Here is a 17,833-nt window from a genome sequence, read left to right as displayed (position 1 = left end):
AGCGTTTCAAAATAGATTGTTTTGTAAAGTATATTTTAGAGTGTAGGTAACATGTAACCATAATAATATTATTATTTCATTTATTCGTTTTCCCTTGTACCTCAACGGTCTTAATCTGTTCTGCAAAGGGCCCCAAAATGGTACCTTGCCACTTTCCCTACTCTGCATATTAATTAAGGAAGCTGGGAGTGAGAGGGTGGAGGAAGAAAGCAAGAGATAGACCCGTCTGGCAGACCATTGTGGAGGAGGCCAAGGCCTTGCAGGGCTGTAGAGCCAAGGGGTAAGTAAGGGCGTATCCAGGGGGAAAGGTTCCCCTCTCCCCAAATTCCTTTCATCTTTTTGAAAATACTATGGTAGATTCAGCATACTTTCCGATGAGACACTAACATTCTCTTGTGTGTGCACGGTTTGTTGATTCCGAAAATAACACCCATTTTTTTTTCTTTTACACTGGGTAGTGATATATCAGCTGAAAATATGACATCAGTGAGAACATGTTTTGGTACAGTAAGTGAAGTTCGTGTGTGCTTTTTTTTAAATAATACATGCAGATGTGAAATACTAAAAACAAATATATATTGCATTATGTACCAGACAGTAAAAACAAACTATTGTCAGTGTGTGAAACTCAATTTCTAGAAAAACACTTAACTTCACTTAAAGTTTTTATTAAATTTCTTCAACCTTGTCAGTTGAGTGGAGCTGTCCCAGTGAACCATCCCAAACAAGTGATCTAGCCATAGTTGAAACGGGGACTTTCTTAATTATACTCTTTATCTATGAAAAGAACTGCTTCACAAACTTCGGGAGATTTCAGATGAAGAGTTCAACCAAATATTTGAAGATGTTTCTGAAAAGCTTCAGCAGACATTCAATTCTGAAATTATAATAAAAAAAATACGAGATAACTTTCCTCCTACTATTATAGAGGGGGGGATGTGCCATTGGCCCTAGGGGATGGACACCCCTGGCTGCCCCCCCCAAATTTTATATCTGAAGACGCCCCTGAGGGTAAGGTAAGATTGATTGATTTGGTGTTTTAAGTCCACTTTATGCACAGTAAGGCTAATCGGGACTGGACCTACAGTTTAAAATGGGATCCGAACCACTACGTGCCTTCACTTGGTATCGAACCCAGGACCCCTTGAGGGTAAGGTAATGTAAGGTAAGGTATATTAATGTAATTTATTGATTAATTTGCTTTATTTTACTTCGCTTTTTGTGCCAATTTTTGGCTATTTTGCGAAGATGGGACACTCAAAGAACACCCATGACCAGGCCGGGATTCGAACCCCGGGACTCCTGGTAAATTAATGTAATTATAATAGTATTAACAAGAATTGTATTAACGTTATCTTTGTAATTAAGATGTCCTAATTCGATTTTCAGTTGTGGAACATTTTGATTCCTATTTGTGCTAAACTTTTTCTTCGTATTCCTTGGCAGTCTGGAAAGGATATTATTGAAGAATTCTATTTTATGTTGCCCCAATCTTTTATTTCACGTTGAGATATAACCAGACCATTACTTTTCATAATAACTTGTAACACATTCAAGTGCTTTAATTTTCCAAACATGGAACCTGGCATGAACTTCGGAGGAAGGTCGTAACTATACCTACAGTTGGCATACTTGAAAAATCAAATTTTATTATTTTTTTGGTCGAAATGTTCTTCACGACTTAAAAAAAGTGCATTTTCCTGGAATTTTCATACATAAATCAAAATTAAACAAGCTAAAATGCAAAAAAAGATGGTTCATCCAGTTGACTTATCCATATTTTTAAATTTAAGTTACGATAGATATTACACGTTTTTCTTCTGCATGATGTGAAACCACAGATTAAACTTCAGAAAAGAAAGAAGAAAATGCGTTTGTATCTCGAAATAAGAAGAAGCGAAGATGGAACAATGTAATCTGTTCGGTTAATTTTTCGGACTCTTGGACAATAAGTTAAAACTATGTTATGGTTATGGCTTCAATATCGTGTTATGTGTATTTTTTCGTAGTTTGCAGTGAGCAAAGACACATGGAAATGTACATTAGGAAATGGGTGATTCTGCCGTCAGTATATCTCAGAAGGGTAAATATCGGTTGTTCGTGTTGCTGATGGCTCTGACTATAATCGAAATCATACTCGCGTTCCTTTTAATAATAATCTTTCTGCAATTGCATTTTCGCTCAAGAGGAAAGGTTCACCCGCCCGACAAGTTTCAAGTTCGTCCAATAATGTTCACGATATTAGTAACGGGTTTAGTCACTGCTTACATCTCAGCTATTGGACTTAAAGTTCTCGTTGATTACAAATTTCCCGAATCCAGGTATGTACTTGTACTTAGTGTAGATTGTTACTTTCCCATTATTATGAATGTGAAAGTTTATTAAACAATTTATATATGCTTAAACTTCTGTATTTACACTTTTACATTTAATCCAACATGCAAGTTATAATGCACCCAACATATGTATGTTTTGTAAGTTTACATTAACGTTGCTATTTACAAATGTAAAAAGCAAGATTACTGTAAACGTTTTATATGTACTCAATTACTCTAGTGGTAGAAGGATATACAGGTATTTTTAAGGGGTGTTATGATTCCTTATTTGGTTTCCATATTGCTGTATTTTTTTAACATTTTCAACGCACTTTCTTAATTAAAATAGGATATTCGAGGCGATATGGAGAACTGGCTGCACAACAAATAATATAATCTCATGTGTATATTTTCATTCCATTCTCTTGCTACTTGTTAATAAAATCAGTTGAATCCTTCTCTGTCATAAAGAAAGGAAACTTGTAAAGTAATACAGTCTTTAGTGATTCTTCTCAGCCATAAATCCCACGTAATTTTAATAATAATCAATATAATTGAAAAGAATGAAATTAAATGTGTGCTCGAAAATAAACAATATTTCACTCTACTTGAATGAACATTTGATGTTAGTTTTATACGTTTAGGTCAGCTTCGAAACATTTTAATAAATTCAATGCAGTAAAAAGGTTAACGTGTACTGGAAAACTACTTAAGTTCGTAAAGGATTATCAATTTACAAATATAATTATTGTTCTATAAACAAAATTAAGTCTCCTCGTTCTGCATGCTGGATGACATTTGTAAGTCGTACAGTAGGATTAGAATAAGGTTTCTAGGACAAAAGTTGATTGTTGAAGCTATTGGAATGAAATCCTGGCGTTTGTAAAATGTTGAAACTATTAATTTGGGGCGAAGGTTTGTCCAAATTAGGTTTCGAATTGTATTATTGTAACTTGCACTATTTTAATATTGCTATATTAAAAATAATTGTATACATACCGTAAAGAAAGAAATGTACAAAAATAATGAATCAACTTAACTCTCCTAACCTACTGAAAATATATATATACCGTATATGTGTGTGTGTGAATTCTAATAACACATACTTGAAAGCGCCCACAATAATAATCACGTAAGCATATTAATGCAAAGTTTTACTGAAATTACGCAAAAAAGAACATAATTCAGTAATCGAAATTTAGGATAAACAACAAATATGAACAGGACTTGACAGTTGTTATCTATTGTAACATCTAGTAATTTTATGTCTATGTAAAGCCCAGAATCAAACACACGCGCACATACACACACTTGGCGTGGCTCAGTTTTTCTGTGTCCATCCCCTGTTACTGTAGACGACTAGCGTCCTCCGACTGAAGCAAGATTATGCCTCATTCAGTGTTCCCTGATCTATAAAATACCCAGCAAATACAATAATCTATCAAACCAAATAGACATTTTTGAAAAATCAGGCATGTTTTAGAACGCAGTTGGGTAAAACATTAAAAGGCCGTGTCCGAAAGGTGCAAGACCGTACTTGAAGCGAGCATCCTCCGAGTATGGTCTTGCAGTGCGGTCTTGAAGTCGTGGACTGGAAGTGAAAGTCTTTCGAATTGCACTTCGACTGCAGCGCCAAATACGATCAGTACATGAAACTGAGGACACGTTGTTTTCCCCGCGTTTTAAATACTTGTTTTTCGCCATAGAAATCACATAGCATTTGTAAATGTTCTTACACATACATTTCCACACATTAGAGGAACCTTAACCAACAACTTGCTGGCCCATAACGTATATTTAACCTGTGTTGCTGGCTTTGTACCTCCGTGATTTTAAACAAATGAACAACGAGTGCGAAAATCACGTGACCTAGTCAGCAACGATCTGTGCTGCGAGTTGTGCATTTGTGTACTTCTGTGCTCGGCGCTTTCGAACTGTACTATGTGACGTCACTTCCGTCAAGACCATACTTCAAGTCTGTACGTTGTACCTTTCGGACAGAGCCTAAGTCACTTTACCGCATGTAATTTTACTATATGCTCTTATTTCGTCTTGTTAGTACATTCCAATGTAAAATGGCCAGTACTGTGTTTGGTATCCTTTGTTAAATACAGGGTGTTTCATAATTCCCTCCTAGATTTTGGAAGTCGGTTGCTCAGAGTCCAACTCACTAACGGCGATGAGAGCATGACAGTGAACAGAGTAAATATTCAAGCTTTTAACCCACCTTATAAATGTTCGATATGTCCTGCCTTGGTTACCCGACAGGCATCCAACTCTGTAATTTTGCTCGTATGCGAACCACAGTCTCAGGTGCTGGCCCAAGCTTACCTGTTCGTTCTACCTCTGTCGGGTCACCAAGGGAGCACATATCGAACATTTGTAATGTGGTTTAAAAGTTAGATATTTACTCTCTTCACTGACATGCTCTCATCCCCGTGGGTGGGTTGGCCTCTGAGCAACCGGTTTCCAAAATCCAGGAGGGAATTATGAACCACCCTGTAGATAAATCTCTGGGACCGTTGACCACTTCCTTTGAATAAGGTGGTGGATACCAAAAGTTTTTCATTTTCTGTGGAGAGAGCCTGTAAAATGTTGATGTCAGCTCTTACAAGCTACAAGCTGTTCATTTATACTAAAGAGAACACAAAAATGAGATAGTAGTTATGAAGCATACATGTTACTACTTTCAGGGTCAACACAAAGAAAGCTTTAGGCACGTGGTTGGTGATAGAGATTGCAGTAGGATTGTTATCGCTCTACCTTGCGATCCTAAGTCCTTCGTATGGGAGATACTTATCGCAGTCTGTGAGGATGTCCATGATGCATGGCATGGACCGTTATTTGTCCGATCTCTCATGGAAGAGGGCCCTGGACACAATCCAGACCCATTTTAAGTGTTGTGGGGTCGAGAACTATGAAGATTGGTACCAGACTAGCTGGATGGATATAGACTCCTTCAAAAGCAACTCTAGCACTTCTAAAGAGTAAGACATTTTGCTTAATTTTCTTGAGGTTCTTTCAAACTAGGCATCACAAGCACTGCCAAGCTTGCCCACTGAGACGCGGAGAAACACGGAAATATCCGGCAACAGAACTTCTGTTTGCTTCTACTGAAATCACATGGTATAACGCCCACTACACGGAAACGCGCGGAATCAAAGCACGGAATTTCCGGTTAGAAATCTGCAGCCTTAAAGGTTATCGCCCACTGAGACGCCGGAAGTAGGTCTGTTGAGGTCTGTTGCCGCGTTTCCGGCATCTCACTGGGCGTCAACCTAAGATAACCTGCAGACTTCTGGCACGGAAATTTCCGCTTTGGTTCCGCGCGTTTCTATGTAATGGGCCTCACACCATTTGATTTCAATAGAAGCAGACAACAGATATGTTGCTTTCTGTTGCCGCATTTCTCAGTGGGCGTTAAGCTTCAAGCTTCTAACACCTAGAGCTCTGGAAGAATAGATAAATTTAGAGTGCTTATAAAATAATAAGAAACAAATAATGATTTTTTATTAATACTGGACAAGACTTATTTTTAAAGTCTCGTCGATTTTGATTGATCGATGGAAATCGAACATATAGACCTAAAATATCCAAGTACGTATTCTTGGTTCAGAACTTGGGGTATCTCACCATACAGAGTGTTCGAATGAACAACAAATTATTGAGAAGGGGAAGGGAGCTTTTTTTCTTCACTTTTATGGATTTTGAAATAATGTGACATTTAAATTAAAAATAAACAAAAAAGATCACGCATGTCCAAGCCGAGCTTTGAAACCTGGGATCCCTGACGTGGTACACTGTGCTAACCACTCCGACGCGGACGTGGGGATCCCAGGATTAGGGGGTCCAAGGCATCATCGTTCCTTTTCCCTCAACAGGTACATTCAACCAGACGGGCGCATTCTGTCCCGTTCAGTTCCTTGGAGTTGCTGCAGCCTGGACTTCGAGAAACCATGCTTCCATGACTTACTGCAGCAACGAGCGTTTGGAGAGAAAGCCCACGTGATGAAGGAGTCCATCTACACGAGAGGATGCTGGGAAAAGGTGATGGCGTCGCTTCTCTTCTTCCTTCGAATGGCTTCTGTTATAAGCGCTCTCATCTTCGTCAACCAGGTCAGCACAGGTCAGCACATTTTCCAGTCTGAAGATACATTTAAACTGTCAAGCAATATGTTAAACTTATGTGTGACTTACGTTATCCACACACACGCAGCATAGAGGTTAACGTTGTTGAATTGTAATCAACTGTAGGTTCGGTCCTGATTAACTTAGTATATATTAGTATAAAGTATACTTAGAGAAAATGTAACATGCACACACTATCTCTACCGTAAAACTAAACCCACAGCGCTACAGCCCTTGAAGGGCCTTGGCTTACCTACCGACTGCTGGTCTCCCTCCCACACTGTTCCTCCGTCACCTGTTATAGCGTGGAGGTCCGGGACCAGTAATGGGGTGACGGGTGATCAGCCCGACGAACCCCCAGCCGTTGTTGTAGGTCTTCTTGACCTGGTTCGCTCACTCACTCGGAGCTTCACAATTTCCTCACGATGGTGGGTTGCCACCGGCCCTATACGTAGGCCGAATAAATTCCGACCAGAGCCGGATTCGAACCTACGCCGTCCCGCAGCGAACGATCTCAAGACGAGTGAACGCCTTAACCCGCTCGACTACGGAGGAGGACACTCTACCCTACAAAATGGAAAAACTAAAGTTGCTGACCAAGGCAGTTTATTAAAATTTAAGAACACTTTACATGTAACGTTCTTCCTCAGACGAAGAACTACACTAAGATCATTTTAGTTTAGTCCTTCGCCTGAGGAAGACCCTGATAGAGGGTAGAAACGTTACATGTAAAGTGTTTTTAAATTTTAAAAACCTGCCTTGGTCAGAAACTTTAGCGTTTTTAATATGGAAACAAGGCTTAATTATATTACAAAATAAAGAGTATGCTTCCCCGATGGGGTAGTGTAATCAAGGAGTCCCGAGTTCGATACCCGATGGAGGAACAAAGTGGGTCGGATATCACTATATTCTGTATGTCCAGTCCAGATTAGCCTTACTGTGCATAAAGTGGACTTAAAACACCAAATCAATCAATCAATCAATCTTACCTTCCCTCAGAAGCGTATTCAGAAATACAATTTGTGGGGGGCAGCCAGGGGTGCCCATCCCCTAGGGCAATGGCACGTCCCCCCTCTATAATAGTAGGAGGAAAGATATATCGTTTTTTTATCGTAATTTCAGAATTGAATGTCTGTTGAAGCTTTTCAGAAACATTTTGAAATATTTGGTTGAACTCCATCTGAAATCTCCCGAAGTTTCTGAAGCAGTTCTGTCACGTCTCTTGGGTAAGAAAGAGCAGAGGTTAAATTGTGAATATATATATACACACACGCATATATCAAAAAGAATATACGTATTTCGCATGCATATATTTATTAAACTTTAAGACATACGAAGATTAAACTTGACACACATACTTACGAACCTCTCAAGTTAAGATTACAGATGTTCAATATGTCCTCCAGCAGTGACACGAACAATATCACATCGATAGTCAAATTCCTCCCATACTCGGGCAAGCATGTCCTTCGTCACTGATGTTATGGCAGTACGGATCCGATTCTTCAACTCTTCCAGGTTCTGTGGGAGTTGTGGTACATAAACATTGTCTTTAATGAAACCCCACAGGAAGAAGTCACAGGGTGTCAAATCCGGTGACCGTGGAGCCCAGCTGATACATGCTAAGTCGCCAGCTACTTGACGACCAATCCAACGGTTCGGTAGAGTTTCATTCAGATAATCACGCACTTGGCGACTCCAGTGACTCCATTGAAAAATGAAGTTGTCTTCGTGCAGCCTCGGAAACAACCAGTTTTGTAACATAGAGAGATACTGCTGACCGTTAACCGTGTTTCCATCAAAGAAGAATGGGCCGTAAACAGATGATCGGGATATCGCGCAAAACACATTCACTTTGGGCGAATCTCGTACATGTTCAATGAATGCATGTGGGTTCTGTAGGCCCCAAATGCGAACATTATGTTTGTTTACCTGACCACTGACATGAAACGCAGCTTCATCATTAAACACGATGCGTTGTGCGAAAGTGTTGTCATTGTCAATAGCATCAAGAATCTCGTTACAAAATGCCACACGTTTGCGTTTGTTATCAGGACGCAGAGCTTGTAACAGCTGTACCTTGTACGGCTTCATAACCAGCCGACGTCTCAAAACACGCCAAATTGTTGTTGTAGGAAGTTGTAACTCACGATTGGCACGACGAGTTGATTTTGAAGGGCTACGTTGGAAAACAGTTTGAATTCGTGCAACATTTTCTTCAGGAACACGAGGGCGGCCAGGACTCTTTCCTTTACATACACACCCTGTATCTACAAACTGTCGATACCATCTGCGAATGTTCCACCCATTCGGAGGATCAATTTGGTACCTCAACCTGAAACGTCTTTGCACTGTAATCACGGAATTGCACTTCGCAAACTCGAGAACACAAAATGATTTCTGCTGCGGAGTAGCCATTTCAAACAACTGACGGTTACCAAGCAAAACAGAACACAACTGACATCTAGCGGCTATTATATAAACTAGACTATGTATTCGTTTCTCTAATAGCCGAGCCGGGGCGCAGCGATCGATAGTTTGGACAAAATTATACTTTGTAATACGTATATTCTTTTTGAAACACGCTGTGTATATATACACACACACACACACATATATTAAAATAGTATGTTATTCTTGTGACAATATGTATGTATTACCCATTATTAATTATGGTATACCTATGATCTGTGTTCCTGGGTAAGAGGGATGTTCATATCGTATATAACCCCGCACTGGGTTTTCGGCATCGAATCTACGCTGTGCCAGCCTAGGGCAACTCGCCTCTTCGAGAGGTACATTTTATGCGTAAGGGGACTCACCCCTGTGAAATAAGGAGAACACGAACGACATTCAATCCTTAACACTTCTATTGACTGGACAGGGTGGGGTCATGATAACAATAGAAAGGATGTTCGTTTACCTGCAGATTCCTGTAGAGATGATCGTTTCCGCTGATTTGGTAGATAAGGCACGGTCCTGAAATGAGACGTCTTTAGGGAGTGCACTCCCCGCTTCTAACGCTAGCGTAGCAACGATATTCGATCTATAACTTGGAGACAACAACTGTTTACGAGGGTCACTATTTATATTTTGAGCCTAACAATGAAAAAACAGGAATTTGGCATTGAAAACGGCTTTATTGTTTTTCGAAGTATTCTCCTTTATGGTCAATACACTTTTGCGTTCGTTCGAACCATTTGTCAAAGCAGTTTTTCCAATCTTCTTGAGACACCTCCATAATATGTTTTTTGAACGCATCAACGGCGTCTTCCGCCGACGAAAATCATTGTTCCCGCAATTTATTCTTGACATTCGGGAACAAGAAGAAGTCATTGGATGCCAAATCAGGACTGTACGGCGGATGACCCATCAATTCGATTTTTTGACTGTTCATAAAGTCGGTTGTTAGACGAGATGTGTGACAGCTGGCATTGTCTTGATGAAAAATGATCCGACGGCGTTTGTTTGTTTTCCGTATTTGACCGAAGACCTCTGGCAAACAAATTGTTGTGAACCATTCAGAGTTGACCGTTCTGCGTTACTCTAAAGGCACAGTTGTCACATGACCAGTTTTCCCGAAAAAAACAGGCGACCATTTGTTTCGATGTGCTTCGAGCACGAACAACTTTTGTTGGATTGGGTTCATCTTGAAACACACATACAGTCGACTGCTGTTTACGTTCCGGCTCATATGCATATAGCCATGATTCGTCACCTGTTACAATCTTATATACATCTTTTGAAGCACCACGATTGTATTTATTGAGCATTTGTTTGCACCAATTGACGCGAGCGTCTTTTTGAGTTTTTGTCAAATTGTGTGGGATCCAACGAGAACATACCTTTCTCACAGCTAAATGATCATGTATTATTTTATATATGCTGGTGGAACTAATGCCTATGGTTGCCTCAATCTCACAGTATGCTACATGACGATCTTGCAGTATTAGGTTTTGCACAGCATCAATGTTTTCTTGAACAACAACTGATTTTGGACGACCTTCGCGAATCTCGTCGGTGAGCAAATGGCGGCCACGATTAAATTCGTTATACCAGCGTTTCACAGTGGCAAAGGATGGGGCTTCATCGCCAAATGTGGAAGTAAGTTGATCGATGCACTCTTGTCTTGATAATCCATGTCGAAAATCGATCGTAAAAAATCATCGCACGAAAATGTACACGAGTTAATTCCATTTTATTGTTGTCGCGCAATCTCCAAGGCAACATAAACAACACAAATGAAGCTATTGACAAAACATTTGAAGTACGTTATGGTCAATAATGCCAGACGATTCCGTGCAACTTTAATTCTCACAGATGCCCTCAGTGTATTATTTACGATCGCTCGTTGTGGTAAGGCAGCTTATCGTTTGCAACTCTTTCCCATCTTAATTTTACAGGAGTACTTTCACCTCCACCACAACGACCAACGCGTACAGTTCACTTATGTCAAAGCGCATAGCAATCTTAATCCTTATCAAGACCTAGTGAATCTTTATGCCAAAACAGCTGTGGACGTTCCTTCCCCCTCTCCTATCCGACTTGCTTATACTGATCTTTTACCTCGGGTCAAAAAAAAAATTCATTCCCAGTGGGAAAATTGGGTTCATGCCGCAGTGGCACAAACCACTACTTATAAATGGTTCATCGATAAATTTCCTATTCGACCCTGGTTTCATCACCTAAAGATGCCTCGTGAAGTGATCACTTGTATCCTACGCCTTAGAACGGGACACGTGACCACAAACGATCATCTGGCAAGAATTCACCAAACTCCCTCTCCCAATTGTACCTGTGGAGAACATAAACAAACCCCCACCCATTTATTTTTTCAATGCCCGCTATGGAATACACAACGTCAGGCACTCTTTAACAGACTCCTTCGAAAAAAGGTTCCTTTTCCTCTCTCCTTGCCCTCTTTACTTTCATCACCTTCCCCCTCTACTATGTGGATTCTCTATGGATTTGCTCGACAGTGTGAACTCCGCTTTTGATATCATCCCTCATCATTGCAGTGAAGTGAAGTGTAACAAAATATTGTGCTGTTCATACTAGTGCGCGAATTTCCAGCCCTCAATGTTTTCAGACCGTTGCCCAAGACTGCTACCATACAAGCGGTGAGGGGCATGAAGAAGAAGAAGAAGAAGAAGATTCCGTGCAAACGTCAAATCGCGCCTAACTTCAATCAGTGTTGCCAAGACTCAAAATATAAATAGTGACCCTCGTATAACTTTCGGACTACAACTGGGCTGAGATCTGTTACCGCGATCTATTTAAAGGGGATTCAAATTTCCGATCGTTAAAGCCGTTGAGGCAGTTACATACTGTCGTTAATCGTACTTTTTGCATAAAGGTGACTTTATTTTATTTCAACTGATTTCGTGTCGATTCCCGTGTCCGCGGAGTTTAAATATCCACTGAAGGTCGCCGGTGTAATATGCTTGTAACATGTTACTTCCATCGCTTCAGCCGGACCCCTTTTCAAAGTGATCAAACTATCGAGCTATGACGCAAGGGGTCACAAGTTTATACACCCATGTGTGTGTGTGTGTATATATATATATATATATATATATATATATATATATATATATATATATTATTTTTTTAGAATTCTTTTTTTACTCGTGAACTACTCATGGATTATATTTTTTAATATTTTAACGAATTATTTTTCAGGAAATAATATTTTTTTTTAAGATTGATCTTTTCGGAATAATAACATTAATTTTGGCAAACTTTACTTTAAAATTAACCAAAGATCCATTATAAACTGAGGTGTACATTTTAAATTTACAAAAAATAGAAAATACGTGAAGTTTCAGGTCATTATATACTAAAAATTTAAAGTATTATTTCTTTAATGTTCATAGTTTTAGCATTTCAGTTATGTATAATTTATAAGTTTTCTTTTGACACCAAACAAAGTTGCACTCCTCGTAGACATGTTCATTGGTGATTGTTGTATTAGTAGAGGAAAGTCACCAAAACCGACACACTATTTTGTTATTTACTCATAACTCGGAGTAGGGAAGGAATTTTCCGATGTGGAATACATCAATGTGTACATCAATTCCATGCCCAAGTATAAGCTGTATTATGATGCCTCTTACAACATTTTGTTTCACAAAATAGTTTTTCACAAATGGTACAATTATACCATCTGAGGAAATGGGTTCCTAAACCGACATACCTGTTTAAATAAGGAATTAAATTGCAAAGCAACGCAAACAAAAATATGTAAATGGTTTCTATTAGAGAATAAAGCAATTTCTTTAATCATCATGAAACAAATGCAATTTCTTTGGACTATTTAGCCTAGGGCTACCATACGTCCTGGTTTTCCCGGACATGTCCTCTTTTCGGACCATGAAATTTGCGTCCGGGCGGGTTTTTACTTTCTGTTAAAATGTCCGAGTTTTTACTTTTATCCAATCATCATAGTTCAGAGATCACGAAGTTACAACTTTTCGAATCATTAAACGTCTGATGTTGGCAGTAATGGACGATGCGTTAGTCGTTTGTTGTTACAGTTTCAAGTTCCGGTCGATGTGATTTCCGCGTCATTCGTTTGTTCGTGTTTCGAAGTGGAAGTTAGAGTTTGCGAACACGGTGTAAGCTATTAACATACCTAAAAGAAAGTGCAAGTTTACTAATGAGTTACAAGAAAAGTATTCATGGTAGAGACGATTTTGAAGGCGAGTGTATGGTTTGTAAACCCGGTACATATGTGTCTGTGGTAAACAAAGGAGGGCTAGACTTGCAAGCACACGTGGAGTGCGAAAAGCACAAAAGAGCCGTCAGAGGTGAAGCTTCATCTACAAAACTGACTCAGTTTTTCACGAAACCTGGCAGTGAACATGAAGATAAAGTAAGGGCTGCAGAGTAAAGTTAGTGGCAGTATAATATCATGAAGAATAATATTTTATTTAATGGTGATAAATTGTGTGATTTATGTAATGTTTTCGTGTTTGTGAAAAAATTGATGTTGTGTGTGGCTTTCGAAGAAAATGTCCTCTTTTTAGCATTTCAAAATATGGTAGCCCTAATTTAGCCCGTAATGGCATGTCATTTACAGAAAACAGAGACGCATATGTCACGTTCTGAAACTGCACATTAAACATGAGCCCAAAGATTGCACATCATACACATTATTCATTCTTTACCATTGGCATCTTCAGAATAAAGTCCTTCACCAAAATACATTCAGCATCATATCTTCATCTCCCGCAACGGTTTAGAGAACGCAATTATTGACGTATGTTGGTTTAGGGAACGACGCCATCATTAACAATAACCTAAAAAATTTACAAACACCACATCTTCACAACTGAAAGAAATACATGTTAGGAATCGTTATTCGGGTATCTACAATGACCTGATAAAACTGTAAAACTTTACTCGTCCTTCCAGTATGAATAAGATAGTGTTATACACAGATAAACAAAAGTATTAAAATCACTCAAAAACAAAAATCTCTCCCTAGAAAAAGAAAACCGTCAGCAGCGCTCGTTTCACTGGTCGCACATTATCTTGGAAGCCTAAAGAAAAGATTTACCCTGTTACCGCAAAGTGTCAGGACTTCTCGGCTGTAAAATAGTGGTGTGTCTGTTTAGGAGCCCTATGTCAGTTTTGGTGACTTTCCTCTACTTCGGCTACATATTTATGAGCAAAAATTGCGTGAATGTTTCTCAAAATGTCAAGGAAGGAATCATAATTTCTGGGTTTGTTTCATGAATCCTTACAGATATTCATCACAATTTGTGGATTCTATCTGCAAACCAGCAACAAGCACATGGAGTTAAAAGGAGTTCTTGAGACGTACGCTCACGGAGAACCAAACGATCAACCTTTTATTAGCACTTACCAGGTAATATTTACACTCTAGGTTTAAACAGATGCGTTCCAATGATTTAGATAGTGAAGAGGGGCTACTGACGGTACTTGACTCTTTATAAACATTTGAAAAATATATAGGTCTATACTTATTTTTGCAACTATTATATGGATGCTGTCCAACCAGATCAACATTGCTGTGATGGCCTTTCTTGCTTGCCATGCGAACTCAATCATAAGGGTATCTAATTGAACTTAATTTCCTCTCTTTAAGTTCGAGTTTTACACAGATAGGTTAATCGTGACTGAATCTACAGTTTAAAGTTGGATCCCAACCACTATACGCATCCATCCGGTATCGAACCTGGGACACCTTGATTACACAGCGACTACTATAATTAATTCTACTACCACTATTACTATAATTATAGTGCTGTAAACGGTAAGATGCTTTGCTATTTTCCGTTCTCTCTCATATCATGGGTGACAGATACATTACGTGCAATCTTTGCTATGTGCATAATGGTCACGATTGAATATATACTGTAAATTTGTTGTGCTCAACGCAACGCAGTAACTCCCCTTCCCCTTTGAACTGGAATGCGCATAGGAAAAGAGCTGACGGGACTACAGCCCCTCCAAAATTTTGAGAAAAATCAAAATTTTCAAATAAAAATAGTGAATACCTCAGGAAAAACAAGAGTCGCAGATGTATCCCCCCTTAAAACAGCCCCCAATTGACATTTTTGAGAGTGGCAAGTTCTAAATATACGAAATATCTTATTGTGTATGACGTCACATAGAAAATAGCTATGTACTATCCACCTTTATATTTCCAGTCCCTCCCTTTGATCCCTTAGTGAGGCATTATACCTTAAATTGTAAATTTTGTATTTGTGCATTTTACATCTGTCTTCTGCCAATTTTGACTAACAATAACAATGAGGATTAGTGGTGATTAGATGAAATTGATGTAGCTGAAAAAAAAATCGAAACTCGTGAGACATCCTCCTAACGCACTTGGCCACCGAGGCTGCTACCAGAATATTTATAACTTAGCTTAATAATCATTAACTAATATTAAAAAAATCCTTGTTAAAACAGACATGATGCAAGTCATTATGCTATTGGAGTTCTATGAATACAGTTGTCATATTAAAGCTTTCTTAAGATTAATTTTTGTGTTGAAGGGGCAGAAGGCAGGATAAAGTTTGTTGATGGGGCTCAAAATTTGTTATGCATGTGAGTATATAAAATGGGGTTCAAAAATGTTGAGCCTCCCCGATGACGCAGTGGTAGTTGTCGCCTTGTAACCAAAGGGTCCCGGGTTCGATATCCGGTGGAGGCACATAGTGGTTGCGATCCAACTTTAAACTGCAGGTCTGGTCCCGATTAGCCTTACTGCGCACAAAGTGGACTTAAAACACCAACTCAATCAATCAAAAACATTGATTTGATTTTCATGGCAAACGAGAGAGAGAGATTGGCTTGTAGGGGAGGTAATTTAATTGGTTTCAGAATACTCCGATGGCCAGTGTTGATAGTTGGTTGCAAAACTAACATGGAAGGGGTATGATATATTGTCGAAGAGAAGAATTTTATTACAGAAGGGTGCTGTATTTGTGTTGATCGTAGAGTCGATGATGGATGAAGACGACAAAGTATATATTTTTGGTGATATTGGATAATTTGCTATAACTACGAATTATTACACGGCGATGGCAGCGATTGTAATGGATTGCGTACTACTTCCACATTTGGATAAACGCAAGGCTCCGTTTTTACTGGCATGGATATTTACTAAACATCGCGGCAATTTCGAGTATCAATTGGTATAAGATATATTTAGCGATTTTCTTCTAGCTGGTATTCCCGTATTTACAAAATGAAATTACTCTTTTGCTGGTCACTTGGACATGAAATAAAATACACAACAAATATAGCTATATAACATTAGAGTTCAAAACGCTCTTGAGTTCGGCAAGAAATTGATCCAGATAGATGATATAAGTTTTGTGTTGTGCAGTTATATCACGTTTTCTTCATTAGGGCAATTAAACAAATGTTAGATTCATCATGGTCCCTTGGTTTCTTAGTGTGTTGATTTTAAGGTTGTTAGTCATTCCTTTATGACACAGCTTGGACAGCCAGAATTCCTGAGTAAGGAAACGAAAAAAAACAAAACAACTATCTACTAGTTTTGCTAGAAGGCTGCGTTACTGATTGGATTATTATTAAGTCGAGGGTATGATGCAGAGATAGAATAGACAGGCTCACTTTATGTTAAATGGAAGTATCAATATTGTCTTAGAACTTATATGGACTTTGAACAATGCTTCTGTGGAAACGCTTTGTGTATATATATATATATAAACAAAACAGCATGTAATGAACCCCATGAAATCCTCCAAGATAATGCTTTGATTTGATGAATTAACTACTTTACTTGAGCAAATTAGTGCCAGTTCACAAGTTATATATTCACTTTCTGTATTTGTGTATTGTTTAATGAACCTAGGGACATGTTGAAATGTTGTATGAGTGGCCCCCGTTCTGAATTTCCGGTGTTACTGTTAATCTGCTCTCTGGGCACCCAGGGAGAGGTGTGGAAGGAAAGAAATTGAATGTGAAAGGAAGTAACGCAGGGTAGGAAATAAGGGAAAGCGGGTCACTTATTACAAATTTCACTGTTTTGGTGTTTAATTATTTAGAATCTTGTTGTGACTTCTAATAGTTGGTATTTCTCCATCTAGAGTTCAGACGCAGAATCCTCTTCAGGGATTCCATCGCGCTGGCAAGAGTTGACAGCAAGAATAAGCTCTTGTCTCCATCAAAATAAAAACGAAGACTCATCGACGACGTCAAGGAAAATGGAGTTTTCCAATCTTGAGAACCTTCCTTCAGAGAAAGAAGATGAGGAAACATTAGAAGAGAGAAGAAAGGTCCATCATGAGAGTCGCAACAAGAATAAGAGGACAAGGAGTAAAAGAAGCAAAAAGGAAAGAAAAGGCCCAGATGATGAAGAAACAGCATTGAAGGAACCACTACTTCCTAGCCCATCCCCAGATTCTTCACCAACCAGAAGTGTTAATGCGAGAGTGTTAAACTTGACAGCAGAAAAAGTCGACGACAGGATTAGAGGAGAACCATTACTTGAGGTAGAAGATCCTTCTGGTAGAGTGAGCTCCAGTTGGCATGACATAGAAGCTTTTCAAGACACAGACTCATCATCTCCAGAAAGGTTAACGGCTAGAGGAACGTCCTGGCGGGAAAAGGGAGAAGGACACGAAGCTATGCAACGGCTGCTGCAACAGCATGAACCTACATCCAGAAAGAAGGCTCGAGAGGAGGTGCAGAACAAAAGAAATCGAAGACTACGCAAGTGTCGAATAATGAGAGCAATTGGCGAAAATTACACGAGTGTGGACCACAAATGTCTTAGGTTACATCGATGATATGTAGAAAGGTAGCAATTCTTATATTTCTGTATTGCCTTTCTAGACCATTTTGTATAATTTTTCTGTATGAAATACATGTATACTGATTTATCA

General features: G+C 39.0%; 1 protein-coding gene across 1 annotated transcript; it reads left to right on the top strand.

Moving 5' to 3' along the window:
- Positions 1–1,908: 1,908 nt before the first annotated feature.
- On the top strand, positions 1,909–17,833 carry LOC146000011 (uncharacterized). The gene is made up of 5 exons (XM_083137316.1): positions 1,909–2,321; positions 5,009–5,302; positions 6,197–6,431; positions 14,194–14,316; positions 17,036–17,833. The coding sequence occupies exons 1-5, from the start codon at positions 2,050–2,052 to the stop codon at positions 17,735–17,737; spliced, it is 1,626 nt and encodes a 541-aa protein (XP_082993442.1). The 5' UTR covers positions 1,909–2,049; the 3' UTR covers positions 17,738–17,833.

Source organism: Lepisma saccharinum, chromosome 16 (genome assembly GCF_977018435.1).
Source record: "Lepisma saccharinum chromosome 16, izLepSacc3.1, whole genome shotgun sequence".
NCBI lineage: Eukaryota > Metazoa > Arthropoda > Insecta > Zygentoma > Lepismatidae > Lepisma > Lepisma saccharinum.
Note: the sequence above shows the minus strand (reverse complement) of the source record. Positions and strands in the feature narration are given on the sequence as shown.